The 20,986-nt window shown below is 39.9% G+C and overlaps 1 protein-coding gene across 1 annotated transcript; it reads right to left on the bottom strand.

Annotated features, from left to right (window-relative positions):
* Positions 1–1,560: 1,560 nt before the first annotated feature.
* On the bottom strand, positions 1,561–16,653 carry LOC145333748 (uncharacterized). The gene is made up of 17 exons (XM_080178969.1): positions 16,582–16,653; positions 15,863–15,938; positions 15,281–15,326; positions 14,971–15,046; positions 14,154–14,296; positions 13,836–13,876; positions 13,474–13,600; positions 12,848–12,889; positions 12,399–12,559; positions 12,115–12,227; positions 4,782–4,897; positions 4,518–4,618; positions 4,017–4,137; positions 3,301–3,405; positions 2,936–3,009; positions 2,753–2,843; positions 1,561–1,816 (listed from the first exon to the last, which is right to left on the bottom strand). The coding sequence occupies exons 1-17, from the start codon at positions 16,631–16,633 to the stop codon at positions 1,685–1,687; spliced, it is 1,617 nt and encodes a 538-aa protein (XP_080035095.1). The 5' UTR covers positions 16,634–16,653; the 3' UTR covers positions 1,561–1,684.
* Between the last annotated feature and the right edge of the window lie 4,333 nt (positions 16,654–20,986).

The following is a 20,986-nucleotide window of genomic DNA, read 5'->3' as shown; positions in this document are numbered from 1 at the left end:
ATTGTATTCTAGTCAGCGGGGAGCATCACCTTGTAAGGACTTAATAGCTGAACAACAAATCTAAATCAGTTGAGGCTATCAGTGGATAATTATTTACTTGAGTGACATATCGGCGTTGTCCCTCAAAGCACTATTTTGAGCTCAAGTATCCCTCTCCCCTGTCCTTTATTTTGAAATAAATTAAGTGTAAGGCTAGTTTAGGTTATATTGGGTACTGTTTAGGCACGCAGGGTTAGGCCACCACATGTATAATACCCGCAGGATTAGGACCTCCCCCCTCCCTATAATTATCAATTAAGAATGGGATGTACATTAATCTATCATCCATTATCGTATCCCTCAAGATCCCTGATATTAACCGCACAGATTACAGGGATCTGAAGGGATAAGACAATGGCCGATAAATTGATTTGCGTTCCCAATGATGATACAAAAAATTACTCCTTCTGAACGTAGTGATTAGTGGTTGAAACTTAATGAACCAAAATTCTATCAAAAATCCCCAAAGTTGTTATGCCAACCAATAAGAAAAAAATAATTCAAAACTTTGGGGACTAGTGTAATAAACAGACCAATGTCTCCTCCATCCATGATCTAACTCCAACATTGAAATACCTGGACATAACTCCAAGATTTGTCAATTATCAAAATGAATTGCCTCTAAGGTATACAAAAGTATATTTATGAGCCCTTCTATAAAATGAGAACACAAATCTATATTGAAGATTCAATTTACACTCCCACAATTTCATGGACAGAGACATAGCACCTGAAGATAGAAGTTCCTTTCTATCACTGATAATGATGATAATAGCGGGGAGGTAGGAGTCATTGGGCTGTTTATTGAACTAGTTCCCAAAGTCATATGATAACGTTTTTTATGGTTCGTTGGATAAATAACCTTGGGGGACTTTTATTGAATTTCTATTGGTTGGTTAATTGAGTGTCCAAACGTTTCAACCACTATTTGTAATCTTAAGAAGGGGTAATTTTGTGTATCATCATTGGGAATTTACGTCGATTTATCGGCTATTGTCTTATCTCTTTAGATCCCTGTGAAAATACCATATTTATTGTTATACATAAAAAAAATGTAGATATATCCACAAATAAAAGAGGCAAAATTTGTGTCTGTCTGTTTGTTTGTATTTACCGATATATGTATTCAAATTACCACTGGACCGACCAGGTTCTACTTTTTATTAGAAGTTAGAGAAATGTTATTCACATTAAAATAACAAAGATTAGTAATTAGATCCAATTCTTGGACATTCTTATATATATTTACTGACACATACTGTAATTAAAGAGTAGGCTGTGCATTTGCAACAAAATAAAAAAATGTTTTATTTAATATCAATGTTCATTTGTTGAAAATATTATGGGTATATAGGGCAATGAAAAATAAGTTATTGTTTCCCTCCTCTAGTTTTTGTTATTTTACCTCTCGCAGTTGTTAAATATTTTGGGTTAGATTCGTTTTTAGATTTATAAATATCCCTTAGTCCTTTCCCACATTAGAAATTTTCATTTTCATTTTTCATGCTTTATTATGCTAGGTTTGGTTAGGTAAAATATTTAGGACTTAAACAAATATAATAAAAACAACATGTGATAAATTGAAACTAGGAGGAGTGAGGAGGTTGCAATATTTAAAGCCAAAAAAATAATAAAAAAGTCAAAACTAAATGTGACAATTTTCATTTTGAACGTCCATGTTATCAATGGCATGTTTTGGTCCGGCATCATACACAAAATTGTAGATCAGATTCTTGAGGTAGATACTTTCTTCTGGCTCTCCGTCAAGCAATGGCACCTAAAATTTAAAAATATCTTCTTTTTTATATCAACATAAAAATAATTCGTAAGATGTTTAGTAGGTTTTTAAGGGGGTGTAGTAACCCCTGGATTCTTTTTCCCTGTAAGGGTAAAATTTTCAAATACTGTTAACGCAAATATCGTGAAGAAGTTTAAAGCTAAAATGTAGTAATCATTTAGGTTTATCTGATTTGAACATTCATAATCATTAATAAGTGGAGGCATCTAAGGGCATTTGAAAAAAAGTGGAGGTGGAAGTCGATACTCCACTTTAGATCTTGGTTAACAAGGATGATAACATCCATAAAAGCGAAGCTCTGAAACGGTAGGACAAACGGACATTAACACTTGTATAATGTCAGAACTGAATAATCAGAATGCGAATGTATAAGAGTCAAAGCAAATTGTAAGTAAATTTGTTGAAAAACTGCTTGATACAGAATAATGATTATGGACATACTTACATTTTTAGGACTTGATTATAGAGTTGCTTCGCTTATAATATTGTACTTTGTTGTCCCAGGAATCAGTATACCAAAAATCAGATCAATCGGATAATTAGGTCATATACAAATTTGTTGTTAAAAATGTAAAAAAAATCAACATGTTTAAAATGGACGTACGGACATTCTGGTAATGATTATAGAGTTGCTACACTTTCTAAATCGTACCTAACTACTAAAGGAATCACCATGCAAAATTTGAAATCGATAGGACAATTCTAACATGTCTAAATTAACGAAAAAAGCTATCCGTGACGGACGGACCGACCCTAATTATATAAAAGCTTCGCTTTTAAGAATAAAAATAGTGAAATAAAATTTTGTAGGGGGTATTATTTTTCAAATTATTTATCATGAGGTTTATCAATGAGGTTGGAGGTACCCTCCCTAAAAACAGTAACAAACCTTCTCTGGACCTATAAGAAGCTTACCTGCATATAGTCCCAAGTAGTAGAACTTGAGACATGGAAGGGACAATTAGCCATATACATTCCCATACTAGGCTTCTCTTCCAACATCAGCCTAAAATAAAACAAGGATGACCTCATCCATATGATCATATGATGCAATGAAAAAAATATAAGTCTTCCAAAGGAAAAAAATAATTTTAAAACCTTGCTAATGCAGAAAGTTCTTCGCGCCATGCTTGCCAAAAGCTCTCCTCATCTGTGTAACACCATCTCATTGTCTTATATAAAATACAATTAAAACAAGGATCACAAAATCCATAAAAGCGAAGAATATTAACACTTGTAGAGTGTCAGAACTAGAAAAGCAGAATATAAATATATGAATGGAAACAAAATTGCTAGTAAATTTGTTGCAAAACTGCTTAAATACAGGATACTCTTGGCCAGAATGTTATTCATTAATAGAGAAGCAAGACCAATAAAAACTTTCATATTAAAGCACAGTTCCACTTTAGAGATCTGAAGCAGCAAACAGGAAGAACAAGATTTAAAGAAACTATCATGCTTACCGTATCTTGAGAACTCATAATTGCCAGAAGTGGAGTATCAATGTATCTGAAGGCTGTATTCAGCAGGAAACATGGATCATCATCTGTACCAGCTTCATTTTCAGCCTTAATGAAATATACGCATCAGAAGATCTTATAACATTAATTATGATGGTGATCAGTAATAAAATGCTGTTTCCCAAAGTCTTACGCTGTCATACATAATTTGGGAATAGTTATGCAAATGTCAGATCTCAGTTTCCACTATTTGAGAAAAATTCATCTTTATATCATAGCAACTCAGATAATCGCTTTTATCCTATAGAGAAAATTTGCAAAAATTTAGATCTGAAATTTGTGTCTACCTTCCAACATTGCGTGTGATAACATACAGCTTCCAGAAACTTCATTCTATTACTGTTCATCAATAATAATATTCAAATTCATTTCTTCCCAGTCAAGCAATGTTACTCTAAAAAAAAGGACCAAAAAGATATAATTATGGTCTTTTTAAAAGGTCAGGTTTCTGTAACTTTTAATTTGATTGTAGTTTATATGTGTAAATAAGATAACACATTGTAGAAGACGAAGAAAGTCCCTAAAAAATTTTCATGTTACGTCATAAAAACGAGGGATTATCCATATCTTTTTTAGGGGTTTTCTTTCCCATCCCTCCTCTCCTCATCCCTCATTTGTATGACATCGTTGAGGGACTTTCATTGTCTTCTAACACATACCCTGCAAGAGTCATCAGGTCTAGCATCCCAGATCCTGTAACCCTCATACATGAAGGCTTGTGGGTTGCAGTACTGAATGTGTACTCCCACCGGATACATTGACCCACTGTCTGAGATACACCTTGAAAAATAAGCCATAATTTATTCTATACCCCTCCTACATAAAGTCCTCTGGGTTGCAGTATATATTTGGAACTTCCATTGGGTACATAAATCCACTGTCTAATATACACCTAGAATTAGATAGAATAATTAATTAAATAACACCTTAAACCTGATGGTCAGTACTTAATGTCACAGTCTAAGATATACCAGTAGCATGATAACAGGTGTGAATATTTTTTAGAATGTTGTGAGCGAAAATAATTTAGTTTTGGAGATGAATCTTGATTGAGAGTTGATTCTTTACCTCGTTTATTATCGTTAACAGCAAATTTATAGAAACTATAAATAATAAAGTCTTTTTGGTATTTTATTCAGTCATAAATTACTAAATTTTACCTCATATCTACATCTGGATTATGTTGATGAATCAAATCAGCAATGAAATCACAGTTGGCCTCTGCACCTAAAGCTCCTGCAGATGCTCCCATCAAGACAACCTTAATTTATGGAAGTGAATTCATTTTACCCTCGTAATATTAAATTGATGGACACACAGTTTGAGCATTAGATTAGATTATAAAATGTATTGTATTAGGATATCTTAATGGATAAATATAATGATAGACAGACAATAAAAGATTATCTTAATTAAATGAATACCTTGTCTGCTTGTGTAATCCAGGTATGCTCAATCAAATGTTGAGTGATAGCTTCTACAACATATTTTCCATGAAAATGGTATCCTTCAGTGTAATTACCCATGTTATCTCTTCTACCTGAAAAGAGATTCATGTCAAGTTTTATTATCATAGTTATTTTATTTGTTATTAAGGATTGTTGAATCTTTTAAATACAAGTTATAATTCCCTTCATATTGATAAAAAAAAATCAAAGGGATAGTTGCATGAAGTATATCCAAAAAATATGATTTTTAAGTCTTGAGATTTTTAAAACTACTTGGTAAAAATTAAAATTCTTATATGTCCTATATATGTAGTTTACACTGTTGAACAGAAAAAATATGCAGTTCACTAAATTAAAGTTTAAATGCACTTCGTGCAACTCTGGTAAGCCGAGCGTACTCGGCCCACGGGGTAACGAGTTCGGATTCAACGGGCCCTAGCCTTTAAGTATTCTACCAAACAAACAAGCAGGATTCAATCATACAGAATTATATATTTAAACTGAATAATATTTACAAGTTATGTTTACTATATATATACAACAAAAATATGACAATAGTTAGGTTTGAAGGGGGTGTGGGGCGCTAGGGCTTAGCGCCCGACGGTAGACAGGCTGTGGGGGCAGCGGTGGTAAAAGGGGAGGCAGTGCCTCCCGATTATATAAGTGCATGATGGACTCGTGATAGTTGCATGTTCAAGTCCCCTCCCCACATTTAGGCAGGCTTAGTTTGACCGCCGGGTGCGGGGTTAACAGCGGTCATGAGATGGATAGTGATATAATAGGATTAGTGCGGTGGGTTTGTTATCATAAGTCACAGCGAAGCAACTCTGTATTGGGCCTGTCCGTATGGGTGTCGTATTACCACAACCTCCCCTTCAAGGGTTGCGTGGCTCTTGAGACACCAGGCCTTGAACCTGGGGATACGACAGCCGGCTCATGCGCCGGACAGGCAGTTCCTGGGGCACAGCTCGATGGAGGACAGCTCGGGCTACACAGGCTCCTCGGGACACTCGTTGCTCGGTCTGACTGTGATTGGTGATCAGCATGGTCAGCTCCTGGTTGGCTTCTAGGCGTGGGTTGGCCACGGCCAGGCCTCGCCGCTGGAAATTTTGCCTCGTCTGCAGGATCAGTTCTGTCTCGGCTGGTAACTGGACACGGAGGCCTAGGCAGACTCTGGTGGTTCCTAAGGGTGGAATGGTGATGGCAAAGGGCGCATAGAACTCCATGGGGGCGCCTGCTTGATTCAGGTTGCTTGGCCTCCTAGCTCCTACCCGGATGGGGATGGCTGTCATCAGCAGGGGGCACATGGCTTCTTCTTCTTCTTCTGGGGCGGCTTCTTCCATCGCAGTGGCTGGCTCTTCTCCTACAGGTCCGCTGCTGGCTGGCAAGTTCTCCATGTCTGCGTCAGGGTTCCAGATGGCATCTCTGAGTGGCTCTGGAGCAGGCGGCGGCGGCGGTGGTTCGTTGGGTTGCTCCTGCAGGTTTTCCTCCACTGGGTCACGATCTTGGCCGCTAGGCTGTGGGGCGGCTGCGGCTGGCTGGTGCACTGGGAACTCTCCTGGGTTGCTAGCTGCGGGCGCCGCCGCTCCAACTGGCAGCTCGGTGGCATCCTCGTCGCCGTCCACGTCAACTTGGATGTCCTCTGGGATCTGGTGGGCAGTCACATCTCCAGTGTATTTGCGCAGTCGGCCTACATGCGCGGTAACTTCTGAGATCCTGGCTACTGGAGAGGCAGGTTTGATGACATAATGGACTTCTGTAGCTTTCCTCACTACTTTCCAGGGGCCAGTCCATCTCTTGGTAATCTTGGCTGCCTTTCCTGGCACCAGGCGAGGGGCCAGGTACCAGACCAAGTCTCCAACCTCATACTTGGCCGTGCCTTCGTAAGCTGCCGCGCTCCTCCTGATGGCTCCCTCCTCCTTCTGCTGGATGGCATCATAAACTGCATAGTAGCGCTGCAACAGAGCTTGGACGTTGGCTGGAACTGAAGCATATTCGGTCTCTGGCAGCCGTAGCACCATGTCCACCGGAAGTTTGGCCTCTCTCCCAAAGAAGGCCAGGAACGGGGTCACACCAGTGGACCTACAGGCCTTGGTGTTGTAGGCAAAGGCGATGGCAGGCAGGTGGGGCTCCCAGTTGTTATCGTCTCTGTCTAGGAACAGGCGCATGCCTGTGTTGAGCGTCCTATGAAACCTCTCCACTCGGTTGGACTGCGGATTGTAGGGTGGTGGATGTGTCAGGCCAATCTCGAGCCGGGAGGCCAGTTCCTGGAATACCTGGCCGGTAAATTCCATTCCATTGTCGGAATGGATCTTCAGGGGGCATCCGAACGTGGCCAGGTGGCGGTGCAACAGGGCTTCAGCCACCGTGAGGGTGCGCTTGTTGGGGATGGCGTAGAGGCTGACAAACCGGCTAAATCCATCTTGGCAGGTGAGGATGTAGCGGTTTCCAGCTGGAGTCTCTGGCAGTGGCCCCACCAGGTCGATGAATAGGACTTGCTGTGGATACCCCTGGCGGGAGGGCACGTGGATCCCCTGCTTCAGCCTCTCCTTGGTAACTTTCTGGACACACTCAGGGCAGGTTTGTACCATCAGGCGGACGTCACGGGCTAGGTTGGGCCACCAGAAGTGCATGGCAACGCGGGCGATAGTTGCGTCCATCCCAAAGTGCCCAGCCATGGGGGTCCCATGGGCTAGAAAGAACGCATCCTGCTGGAGGGCCGAAGGCAGCAGGTATCTTGTCCTCTCTCCCGTCAGAGTCTGGTCAGTGGTGGTGAGGCAGCCATGCTCGTCAAGGCCCAGGGCTGAGAAGCGGCTGGCGTACTGCTGCTCGTCTCGTTCCTTGCCACGCAGCTCAGCCTTGGTTGGGGCCTTGCCATCAGCCACCCATTGGCGGACGCGGAGCAGGAGGGGGTCCTGTGTCTGGGCTTCCAATACTCTAGCTGAATCCAGTCGGGCGGCAGGAGGCCGGCTAGCTGCGGGCTCCCCTAGCTGGGCCAGGTTGTGGATATACTCAGCCTGCTCTGCTAATTCTTCGGCGCTAGCCGTTGGCATGTTGGCATCTTCCCGGCGGCTGAGGGCGTCGGCGTTGGTATTCTGGGTGCCAGGCCTGTGGCAGACGGTAAAGTCTAAGGCCGCTAGCTCCTCCTGCCAGCGGGCCACCATCCCTGTGGATGTGTTCAGTGATTTCATCTGTAGCAGGGCAGAGGAATCAGTGTTGATCTGGAAGCTGCGGTAGGACAAGATGCCGTGGAATTTTCGGATCCCATAGATAATGGCGGCCATCTCTCCCTTCCAGGACGGGTAGCGCGTCTCAGGGTCGGTTGTCTTGCGCCCCACGGCGGCAATCAGCCTCTCCTTGCCCTCTTGGCATTGACTCAGTATGGCAGAGATGGCGCGGCTGCTGAAATCGGTGGTGAGCTGGAACACTGCTGGTAAATCAAACCTGGGCGGCGCTCGGATGGGGGCCTGTCGGAACTTGTCCTTGAGTTGCAGCAGCTGGGCTTCCATCTCAGGCGTCCAGGTTAGGGCCTTGGCCGTCTTCTGCCGATTCATCTCGTAGGTGAGGTCTGCATACTCTGGGATGAACAGGCGGTAGTATCCAAAGAAGCCCAGCAACGCCAGTAAGTCCTTGGGGGTGCTAGGGGCTGGCCAGTCCAAGATGCGGTCAATATAGTCCTCTTGCATGGCTATCCCCTCTCGGCTGAGGGTGTGACCCAGATAATCCACCTTGGACCGGAACAACTTGGTCTTGGCTGGCTTGAGGCGGATCCCTCCCCTGCGGTGGGCTTCCAAGACCTCTCGGAGCCTGGCCAGGTGGGCCCAGGTATCCTGGTGGAAGGTCAGGACGTCGTCAAGGTATGACTGGAGGTTGGCTGTGCCTAGTGGGTTTAGGACCCCTGCAATAAACCTGGAATAGACAGACGGTGCCGTAGCCAGGCCAAAGGGCATCCTTTTCCATTGATACAAGCCCCTGGGGGTGGTGAAGGCGGTGCAGGGCCGGCTATCCTCAGACACACGGATGGTGTAGTATGCGGCCACCGCGTCTAGAGCACTGTAGACACGGTGCCCGCCAGCTCGTTCCACCAATTGCTGGATCCTAGGCAGGGGGTAGCTGTCCAGCTCCAGACACTTGTTGAGGGCCCTGTAGTCGACGGCCCAGCGGGTGCTCCCGTCCTTCTTCTTGATGGGCACCAGGGGGCTGCTCCAGGCGGAGTCCGACGGCTCTATGACTCCTTCCTGCAGCCAAGTGTCCAGTTGTTTCTCCAGTTCAGCCTCTTGCCGCGGGTTCAGATCCCTAAATCTCTGGCGGATCGGCTGGGTCCCTGGCTTGAGGCGCAGCTGCAATTCAACCACATCTGTGCAGCCGGGGGTAGAATTAGAGAAGACGTCCCTGTACTCTGACAACGTAGTCCAGACCTCCTTCTTGAGCAAGGGGTCCTTGCGTAGGAACTCATTGTCTTCCATCTCCAAGGCCTCCCACAACTCTTGCATGTCTATAGGCTCAGCAGGTTCTTGGACCGAGTGGAGACGCGGGGGAGGCGTATCAGAAACTTCCAGAATGTCAGGTTTGACCAGCTCCCCTGCCACTGGGAGGCCAGCATCCAGCAAGAGGGGCACCTCCCCCTCATTGACCACCAGTACTCTAAACACAGTGGCAGAGCCAGGCCTGTGGGCATACAGGCCCTCTGGAATAACAAGGTCCTCCCCAAACCTCTGTTCTGGGGCAGCTAGTTGAATGGCATCCTTGGTGCGATGGCCTACTAGCTCAACAGGGACTGCCATAACCCCGCGGCCAGGCAGGACCACCCGCTTGGCTGTGCGGAGCTGGGGTGGCTGACCGTCAGTTGGAGTGACAGCGCTCAGCCTATACGTGGCTGGTGAGGGGTCAGCCTTGGCTCCGGGACCCACCGGCCGCGACTCGACGGGCTCGGCTTCTGGAGAGGCTGACGTGTCGGAGCCAGGCTTGGCTCCGGGGGCGTCCGGCCACGATTTGACGGGCTCGGCGCTGGGAGAGGCCAAAATGCTGGGTCCAGCTTTGGCTCCGTGGGCGTCCGGCCGCGACTTGACGGGCACGGCGCCGGGAGAGGCTGGGGCCTGAGAGTTGAGTGTGGCTCCGGGTACATCAGACCGCGACTTGACGGGTCTGGACTCGGGCTTGGCTGGTGGACTGGCTGGAGGTCCCAGGTAGAGGGGGCCAGGTGGACACGGCTGGCCGTTGATAAAAATGTCGGAGGAGAAGATGGGTTCTGGAGGGCTGGCAATCTCAGGAAACGTTGTTGGCAGGCTCTCCCTTGGCACCTTGGGCACTGGGGGCAACCCCATGGCTAGCAGGTTAGCGCCCTTGTGTGCGTTGAGCTCAGCGTCCACCCAGTGTGTGCCTTTCTCAACCACACGCGGCTGCTCAGGCAGGGGGCCTGGCAGAGGCCCCTCATAGCTTAGCTCTCTCTCGGCTGTCTCCCGGTCAATGGGGACGCCACGGAGTGGGATAAACTCCCCACGCGCCCACAAGCAAGGTGGTTGCATGTCGAAACAGAGCCTAGTTCCGAACTCCTTGAGAAAATACCCACCCAAGTTCAGAGGGTGGGAGAGGTTTCGGACCACAGTCACGTGGTATAGATGGAGTATAAGAGTGTGTGAAACTGCCATATATAACTCTTTTAATTTTCCAATGACCTGGAGGGGCTGGCCTTCCTCATTAGCAGTCAGGATCTGGGTGTTGTCCGGAATCAACATGCGTTGCACGCCCATCGCGTGCATGAGGTGCTCAGAAATTACAGCAGACCCTGGTACACGGTTGCCAGAATCAACCATGGCATCAACCTGTACATGCTGGGCAGGGTCAGGAGTAGGAAACCTCACCCTGATGTGGCAGGGGAAGTGGAGGTCCTGCCCTTGAGACAAGGGGGCCTCTCGTTCGGCTGGGGTTGGCAGAAACTTTGGTGGTGGCCGCACCGCAGCTATGGTGGTATCGCTTACCATGGTGGCTTAGATTGTAGCTTCGAATCACTAGAGCTTATTAATTATCACTTGGTCAACAATTTTTATATTTATTTTTATCACTTGGTTGACTTTTTATACACAATGATGTGTTGTTATCACTAGGAGCTCTAGGTGTGATTCTGGAAGCACTGGCAGCAGGGAATGTCCGTCCTGCAAGGTTCAGAGGGGTGACGGCGGTAGGGAATGACCCGTCCTACAGCGCCGCTGGTTCGAATCCCGACAAATGGCGGCAGGGAATGGCCCGTCCTACAGCGCCTCGGGTTCGAATCCTGGGAGACAGCGGCAGGGAATGTCCCGTCCTGCCGTGCCTGTGGCTCAAAATCTGCTATCCGTCGCAGTGGTAGGGCTTACTTGTGTGCTGAAGCTTCGCAGCCACACATTGCCTTCTTAGGGAGACCAGCACACAGCTGTCTGTCTCGTAGGTTTGGCCTGGGTGTCCTGGGGCTTGTCCCAGCTACACTTGCCAATTTAGACTCAGTTTTGTAGCCGTCTGAGCTAAATTATCCGGTTGCCGTGGCTGCGCACCTAGCGCTACTCCTACACGACACGGACAAAGCGTCTTAACTGGCGCTTTTAGCAGGCTAAATCTGCTTGCCGTAGGCCAGAGGCCCACATATTGCGTTCAAAATGATGGAAATTCGACCTAAAAAGGCCGTCTCACGGGTCAGTTGGCTTCTCAGTTGGCGGCTGATTGTCCCCTTACTTGCCAAAGGGTCCAATCAGAGGTAGAATAGGCTAGTTCTGTAAGGCTCGATTGAAACACGCTGACACCAAGTTCTGGTAAGCCGAGCGTACTCGGCCCACGGGGTAACGAGTTCGGATTCAACGGGCCCTAGCCTTTAAGTATTCTACCAAACAAACAAGCAGGATTCAATCATACAGAATTATATATTTAAACTGAATAATATTTACAAGTTATGTTTACTATATATATACAACAAAAATATGACAATAGTTAGGTTTGAAGGGGGTGTGGGGCGCTAGGGCTTAGCGCCCGACGGTAGACAGGCTGTGGGGGCAGCGGTGGTAAAAGGGGAGGCAGTGCCTCCCGATTATATAAGTGCATGATGGACTCGTGATAGTTGCATGTTCAAGTCCCCTCCCCACATTTAGGCAGGCTTAGTTTGACCGCCGGGTGCGGGGTTAACAGCGGTCATGAGATGGATAGTGATATAATAGGATTAGTGCGGTGGGTTTGTTATCATAAGTCACAGCGAAGCAACTCTGTATTGGGCCTGTCCGTATGGGTGTCGTATTACCACACAACAACCACTTTACTGTACTTTGAATAATGTCCTAAACATTACCTATGTAGGTATCACTGCTGATGTAAGGAACAAACACTTTGTTGAAGTCATGAAAGGCAGGATTTATTTCAGGATCTAGATTCCAGATGGTACGAGATAGTCCTCCATTTTCCCTAATAATTTCTAGGATTAGTTTTTATGTTCTAATTATGTTCTAATGATGACTATATTTATATAGTTCAACTTCTTTAAAAATGTGTCAGATTCACTGTTTGTATATATGTATATAGTAAGCTAAATTTTTCCTCAATAAGACTGAAGTAACTTGATATTAACAATTGTACCTAGCATCTTCATATCTGTGTTTATTAGCAGTGCACAGACTTCGCTCATAATCATTCTCAAAGCTATCTTCAGTATCCAGGTCATTATCAGTTTCGAAATCATGCTCACATCGTTTTTTACATTTATGATGAGGATAATTTGGTACACATAGACCACCTCCCTGCAAAATCAGTTTTATAATGGTTATACTAAAAAAAGCAATAAACAGAAATTGATAAAACTGAGCCCAATACCCCGTTTAAAAGAACTCTACCGAAGAATAACATTTTTTTCACAATGATAATACGGAACACATAAAAAATAATAGCTTTGGGCTAAACCTAAGTCTAACTCTGACATCCAATGAAAAATGTATTTTATATCTTGCTAAATTAGCCCCCCTAAAGAACACTTAAGCAACTTGAGCATGAATAAGTAAACTTTACATGAAAAAACAACTAAACTTTACCTGAAAGAATATCAGCATCTTCTTTTCACCTGTCTGTTCTGTCTAAATCAAACAATTAAATTTTCATTTTGTTATCTTTGTTAGCTAGCTTATTTTCAAAAATATTTCTCTTAGGATTTTCCTTTGTTAAAATTTAAAAATTGCCTCCTAAACAATGAAGAAATGTTGCAGCATTTAGCAAACTATTCCATTTGACCTCATATCAAAAGGAATTATGATGTCAATCAGGATACGGCAGCCAAAAGTTTTTAATTTGTATGGTATAACAAACTGTTACAATTAAATGTTTATTCCAACATGAAATAATATACAAACATAGATGAGACATTAAAATATTAAATAATTATATCAGATAGATAAAATTAAAACATTATTCATACAATACGGGAACAAATAAAAGAAACAATGTGTACATTAATTTGATATGATCTTTATAAAATCATATATTATATTGTTATTGAAGCTAGAATTATGAATGAGTTTACATGTAAATTACAATAAGAGTAATCATGAAATCATCATCTATGCTAAAAAACAATACTTTGTTTATTTTTTAGTCCTTAAAAATAGCAGTATCCAAACCAATTTCAGAAATCCACTGCAAGTTGGAAAAAACTGAATCATACCTGTAGAAAATAACTGGCCTGGGTACCATCATTGGCCACAGCAAGTTCATTGTCAGACAAAATGATTTGGCGCATGTAGTTTCTATCAACAACATGTCCATCCTCTCTCAAAAGCCATTTTTTATTCCTAAAATAGTAGTTTGTTCCCATTCTAACATTCTACTCTATTTAGAAAGGAACATCATCTGCTTTACCTGTTTAAATTTTATAATAAAAAATACCATTTTTAAGAAACTTTTCTGCGAAGAACTATAATCTGTTACAAACAAAATATTACATTATAGTGTAAGCCATTTTAGATATCTCAAATAAAACACAAAACTTGCAGAACTCAAATTTTGAAATGTGTAAACATCTTTTACCTTTTGTTTTCTAGAACTCTCATTGCCACATGTACACCTTCCTGAAAAGGTACAAGTTATTATGAGAATTGATTTCTTGTTTTTAATTGAATAAAAACTAATTCTTTTTATAAATGAACATTGGAAACTCTTTTAGTATATTGTAAGGTTTCTTGAATCTAGAGGTATTGAGCACCACAGAATTAGACATTAAAAACATGCTTAAAACACAAAATAAATCAAATGTGGTTAGTTTTTAGAAATTAGTCATGTTAATCAAAGAAGAAAAATGACAGAATATGATTGCTGATAGCAAATGAAACTTAATTTCCTACTTACATGATCACTGGTGTCTCTGAGTGCTAGAACCAAGTTGTTTCCTCCAGCATTGATGATGTGACCAAGTTCATCAATGATCCAACTTTGGAGAACGTTTTCAGAGTTTTCTTCCTCCAGAAGGAGGCTGGATCCCTCTTCTGTTCCTAAAATATTTGTATACTAGTAGCTATGACCCTAGAGGCTTCTAGAGGCACTTTAGGGAAGGGAGAGAGATAAGTCAACCCTTCATTTTAGTTTAAAACAAAAATAAATAAATTTTTCTCAGGGTTGGTACCTTCTCTAAACAAAGTTATAAACTTTCCCTGTACCTATAAGAAGCTTCACTGTAAAGGAAAACAATATGGGCTCAACAGTTATAGAGATCCTTGAGTTCATATAGACTGACATCGTGTTACTTTTGTATAAGGTTAGTTTTGAGTAATACTACATTTATGTTAATTTACACGTTGTAATTGTCCCTAAGGCAGAAATATCAGACAATCAACCATTAAATTGTTTTAAAATCATAACTGTGCTTAGTAATAAGTCACACATGTTTTAAATCAAGGCTTTTTCCCTACTTTAACTATGAATGACCTATATTTTATATAGCAACAGTGTCTTTTTATAAATCTTAATTATTATGCTAGCAGAGTTAAAATTTGAACCCATTCCTTTATATCCTTACTTAAAGGAAAATAGCTTAAAACTCTATATAACCATCAAAAAACTTTCTTGAAAAAGAGAAAATTTTGCTTAGATATAAGATAAGATAACTAAAGAAATACACACATCTTTCTAATTAAGATGAATGATTATATTGAAAATGGAATAATACCTTGGGCAGTTAGGCATTTGTTAGTTGCTTGATGTCGTAAGCAAGAATCACTTTCCAACCTCCAAAACTGTTCTGTTTTTAACAAACATAACTTAAATCTTTTCTTTTAATGCGCAATAAAATTAATAATCTGAATAACAAGAATGACAACATTTATAAAAGTGAAGCTCTAATATCCAAAAAAATTTCCAGACTTTGTTTTTCTTTATATCTATGAAAGGCTATGGAAACCCTAACTCCTAGGCTATCCTAAGAAATTTCATCTGATTTGTCCCATTATTTTATCATTATTATCATGTTAGTTTCCTGTATTATTTGTTATGTGGTGAGTTAAAACTGCCTCCAAACCATCAGTACTAAAATTTATAAAATTGTGTTATAAAAATAATTGCTTTCCCTCAAAGTGCCTAGTGGAGCACAGAACCAACCATTCTCTACTCTTATTTTTAAATAAATTGAAAATAAAGATGGTGGTCGTTTTTCATTTGTTTGTTTATCACTTCAGGACAAGTTAGTGGTAGTTGAGACTGCAGGTTTAGGCCCCACAGGGTTTTGGCATAGGAGAAAATACAACCTCTACCTTATTTTTAATTTATTTCAAAGATAAATAAGGTGGAGGGGGGAGGGGGAAGGTTCACTACAATAAGGAAAAGCAATAAAAAGTAAAGGGGTGGGGGGTTAGTGCTTGATAGAAACTTTAAGGGAAAGCATCAGATATTACAAGTTTACCTAGTTAGAACTCTTATTTTCAATTTATTACAATAAAAAAAGAAGGTGTGTGTATAGGGGGGAGGTTCAGTGCATTGGTGGAAAGCCCCAAAAAGTTTAACAGGAGGGGACGGAGTGGGGAGTTCTGTGTTTTGAGGAAAACCATCATTTATTACAAATTTACCTGGTAAGAACAGCTCCATACCAGGGAGAAACAACATGAACCCATTCTGCACCAGATTCTTCTTTCAAGGAAAGGCCTAACATCAATAAAAACATGGATGACAACATCCTTAAGCAACTAAGCTCAAAAACTTAAAAGATATTTGGAATTATAGAGTAGCTTTGCTAATAAAAAATGAAATATTAGCAAATGCCACATATATTTTTTACTTAAGTTTTCATTAATGAAAACCATGCAATTTACAGGTTTGAGACTAGAATTATTGGTTGAAATGTTCAGCCAATGCAATGTTACTTTTTACAATCAATCTCAGAACGAGTTTATAACATTACTTAAAGAAAAGGCCGTTATTCAGCAAATTAATTCTATTTCAAATTGTTGAAAATTTGCATATTTTAGTGGTGTTATGATGGTGTAAAAATTGTTTTGTGCTGTAACTAAACAGAAGTGGGTAAGTTATGGTGGTGGGGTCGGAGGGGGGGGGGGAGAAAGAAATGAGTCTTGGAATAATAACTTTCACTAAGATTTGTTTGTTAGAATCCTGGTCCCTTATCCATGATCATATGTACCTTACCTACCAAATTGTGATTTGAAAAATTCTTATTTTTGCACATTAATGGTGGCAAAGTTTAAATAATGTTACTATGTACAATTTGAACCAACCAATCCCAGATCAAATTTAAAATAGCTCCATTCTTACTATTTTGGATTGATTATACCTGAAGTTAACTGAAAAATCACAAATATTGCAATTATAATTCTTTCTTTCATTGTCAAGAGTTTTAGGATAATTGAAATAAAAATAAACATAATTACTTATCTTTATATTATTGATAACAGTATAGTAAGGATCAAGAATAAAATTCAACGGAATGTCTTTTTATGCATTTTTGAAAAAAAGTTCACATAGTTAAAAGCCTGTATTTTAGTCGCGAAGGTAAATAATGTTTTTGCTAAAATCATTTGAATACTGTTTACAGTTGTTTCTTACAGTTATTGGAGATATATCTGTTCAAGAATGTAGTTGTGTCTCAATATAAAATTTTGCGTATCTTGGCCAATTCTCATCGAATTTTCAAGTTTTCAGTCACAAAAAGGAATAACTTTTCTGATGGATCTTATGCGCATTTTCTCTGACCGCACATTTCTAACATGATTCTAAATTTCCATAAATGCTTCTGACAGAATACCAGGGCTCTTAAAGGATAAGACATTGGACTATGAATAGAAGTGCACCCCAAGTATAATAAGCAAAATAACCCCTTTTTACTTGTTTGTACAATGTAGGTAATATTTAAATTAAACAATTAATATTTAATTAAAGCCCCCAAAGTGTTATATAGCCAACGTTCATAAAACTTTGGAACCATTATAATTTAATGTCCCTATCTATATATGACTGGGAAGATCAGGTTCACAAGTAGCTGAGCAAAAGCAAACAATATTGAAAATCAGAAACAAAATTTCTAATTTTTCTTCTTAATTGAAATTATGAACGTGGACACACTTACGTTTAAAGTTCCTCTGTTAATAATATTTTATCTAATCATTCCTGGATTAAAATTTTAAAATAATTTTGTTTTATAACGAACATACCTTCTGAAAATGACTTTAAAGTATTTCTTTCAGGGCTATACGTCATTTCACAAGATGAGCATACGGACTGACACATCTTGAATGTATCTAGAAAAGATTAATTTTATGCAAAATTTAAAAGAAAATAAATATTTGTTCATTGATTAAAAAGTTTGCATAAATTAGGCATTAAAAATACATGTCATAATTTTTGAAATGAGAATTTTCTATATTTAGATCATGTCCGTCGAACGTAACATTTGATATGAGCATGCATTGAACAAAAAATTGTAAGAAATTATGGAAAACTTGTATGAGGAATTTAAAATTATATAAATGCGTTATTACTCCACATTTGTTGATGTTCGTTTGTCTGACCATTTGATATGTTAAGCTTAAGATAAGACAATAGCCGATAAATTAATGTACATCCCATTCCCCAATGTTAATACACAAAATTACCCCTTCTGTAGAATTAAATGAGAGTTTGAAACGTTTGGACTCTCAACTTTATAAACCAACCAATCAAAATCTATTAAAAGTCCTCAAAGTTGTTCAGCCAACGAATTACAAAAACTTTGGGACACTTTATCACTTTTTTATTTGTGAATCATATTACCTTCACATTTTTATGACCCACAGAAAATAAAATACATGTAGGCACATTTATAGAAAGATTTTAATTGATCTAATTATGGTACACAATTATGGCTAGGGTATGTGCTACATCATATAATATTAGACAAGGTAGGTATAGACTAATCAAGGTACACAATTATGGCTAGGGTATGTGCTACATCATAGACAAGTTAGGTATAGACTAATCAAGGTACACAATTATGACTAGGGTATGTGCTACATCATCTGATATTAGACATAGTAGGTATAGACTAATCAAGGTACACAATTATGGCTAGAGTATGTGCTACATCATCTGATATTAGACATAGTAGGTATAGACTAATCAAGGTACACAATTATGGCTAGAGTATGTGCTACATCATCTGATATTAGACATAGTAGGTATAGACTAATCAAGGTACACAATTATGGCTAGGGTATGTGCTACATCATCTGATATTAGACATAGTAGGTATAAACTAATCAAGGTACACAATTATGGCTAGAGTATGTGCTACATCATAGACAAGTTAGGTATAGACTAATCAAGGTACACAATTATAGCTAGGGTATGTGCTACATCATGGACAAGTTAGGTATAGACTAATCAAGGTACACAATTATGGCTAGGGTATGCACTACACCATAAAATATTGCTACATCATATAATATTAGACAATGTAGATATAGACTAATCAAGCTACACAGTTATGGCTAGGGTATGCACTACACCATATGATATTAGACAAGGTAGGTATAGACTTATCAAGGTACACAATTATAGCTAGGGTATGCACTACACCATATGATATTAGACAAGTTAGTTGTAGACTAATTAAGGTACACAATTATGGCTAGGGTATGCACTACACCATAAAATATTAGAAAAGGTGGGCATGGACCAATCAAGGTACACAATTATGGCTAGGGTATGCACTACACCATAAAATATTAGAAAAGGTTGGTATAGACCAATCAAGGTACACAATTATAGATAGGGTATGCACTACACCATAAAATATTAGACAAGGTAGGTATAGACCAATCAAGTTACACAATTATGGATAGGGTATGCACTACACCATAAAATATTAGAAAAGGTGGGTATAGACCAATCAAGGTACACAATTATTAATAGGGTATATGCTACAAAGGACGTCAATTTCATATATTTTTTTTTGGGGGTGGGTGGAGATAGAAACCCATCCTCTTACGCAGTTAACTCTATTGTAAAGGACCAGTAAAAAAGTTGAATTAAAGCCTTAAAGGGAAGCTCAAACACTCTAACTTTTTGAACCATTTTATCAAATCTTCTTAGTTTTAATTTTTCAACCAAAACTACATAAATGACAGCATCCATAAGTAATGATGTACAAAAAATTATGGATTTGACAATCGGACAAATTGAGTTATAAAAAAAGAAAAAAAGGGAGATAATATTCAAAATCAAAATCACGAAACTTTGAAAAATTATTAATGTATTTTGAAGCATGATCGCCGGACTCTAAAATTCCAGATGTATGTCTTAGAATAATAGAAGCTGAGAAAATCAAATCTCCCACATAGCATTACAAAATTACTGACGTACTGGACCAACTGACGGACAGACAAAGTACATTATGGATTAGCTTTGCTCCTAAAAATTAGAATAAAAGACTCTCTCTTTACAATGAAAAGGCTTTGAATTATTATGCACCTGTATTATCTATGAAAAGTACACACTTACTTCATGTAATACTGGCGGCTGCGCTCCAATAGTTCTTTTGGGGCTTTTCAAAAAGGAGGGGTAATGATTTAAACCAACCAATTTAAATTTAAGTTCTATAAATACAATTAATTTTTATTTTGGGGGAGAGGAGACTTAAATTTTCAAGTGTTTTTTTTCTTAATGTGTGGCCTGTCACGTTCGGCCAAATTAGATAAAAAAAGGAATGACATATTGGTCAAGCGTTTATTGAGATCTTTCGAGACAAACATATACTCTCACAGAAAAAAAGAGATTTACAGACAATAGGTTAGATAATTAGATAGATTGAAGAGTAAAATACAGGATTACAATTTACAACCTCTTTACAAAATGGCTATTAGATAGTTTAGGTTAGGTTAAGTTGGTTTGAATAAGAATCAATATTGCTAGTTCAGTTTAGCCCCACGTACTTGTTAGGCCAAGCAAGGGCTAGTTTGGGTGAATTTAGAGGGCTCACTCCAATTGTGTGTGTGAAATAGGGATAGAAAGATAGAGAATGATATAGTTATAGAAAGATAGATAGAACGATAGATGGATAGCTTATGAGTAGATAATTTAATATACATGTAATTCTAAATTAAAATTTATGCTTAAAAATTTGAATTAATAATTAAATGAGATTAAACACCTCTATGTAAGATTCAGGATAGGAAAATGATAGAACAAACCATTTACTAATATGTAATCAAAATCCGTTATTCTGAAGTTAGTTGGTGCATTACAGAAATCATATCGGCTATGATGATATCATTATCAAGAGAAGGGAAAATTATACATTACATTTATAATAGGGACAACACCGTAATCATTGATTATATTTCTGCTTTTATAAAATTGGTTTTTCCCGCCTAACTGTTTTGATTCCAGAAACTTGAAAATATAATCTACCTGCAAGCAACTGATTTTTAAATTCGGGACTTGGTCTTTGCCTTGTAGGGAAAGTTTTACAGAAGCTTTATGTAGTGCCTATAAAGATTACGTTATACTGGCCTACCATTGGTCAATTAAAATGTATACTGGCTTGTCATTGGTAATTTAGTCTGTGCATTGGTCTATCATTGGTCATTTGTATTGTATATTGTTATTTTTTAAAGGCATTATAAAGTTACACAAACTCATAGCTCTTGCCCCCTCCTATCATTTTACTTTAACCTCTAACCCACTAATGAAATATACATATA

This window comes from Acartia tonsa, chromosome 12 (assembly GCF_053477335.1).
Source record: "Acartia tonsa isolate MP-2025a chromosome 12, ASM5347733v1, whole genome shotgun sequence".
Lineage (NCBI taxonomy): Eukaryota > Metazoa > Arthropoda > Copepoda > Calanoida > Acartiidae > Acartia > Acartia tonsa.
Note: the sequence above shows the minus strand (reverse complement) of the source record. Positions and strands in the feature narration are given on the sequence as shown.

Coding starts and splice junctions, on each gene's coding strand:
- LOC145333748 (XM_080178969.1), bottom strand. CDS start 16,633: ATGAAAGAAAGAATTATAATTGCAATATTTGTGATTTTTCAGTTAACT. Junction 3,406..4,016: donor GACCTGATGACTCTTGCAGG/GTATGTGTTAGA, acceptor TATTTCATTAAG/GCTGAAAATGAAGCTGGTAC. Junction 1,817..2,752: donor CTACTTGGGACTATATGCAG/GTAAGCTTCTTA, acceptor TTTAAATTTTAG/GTGCCATTGCTTGACGGAGA.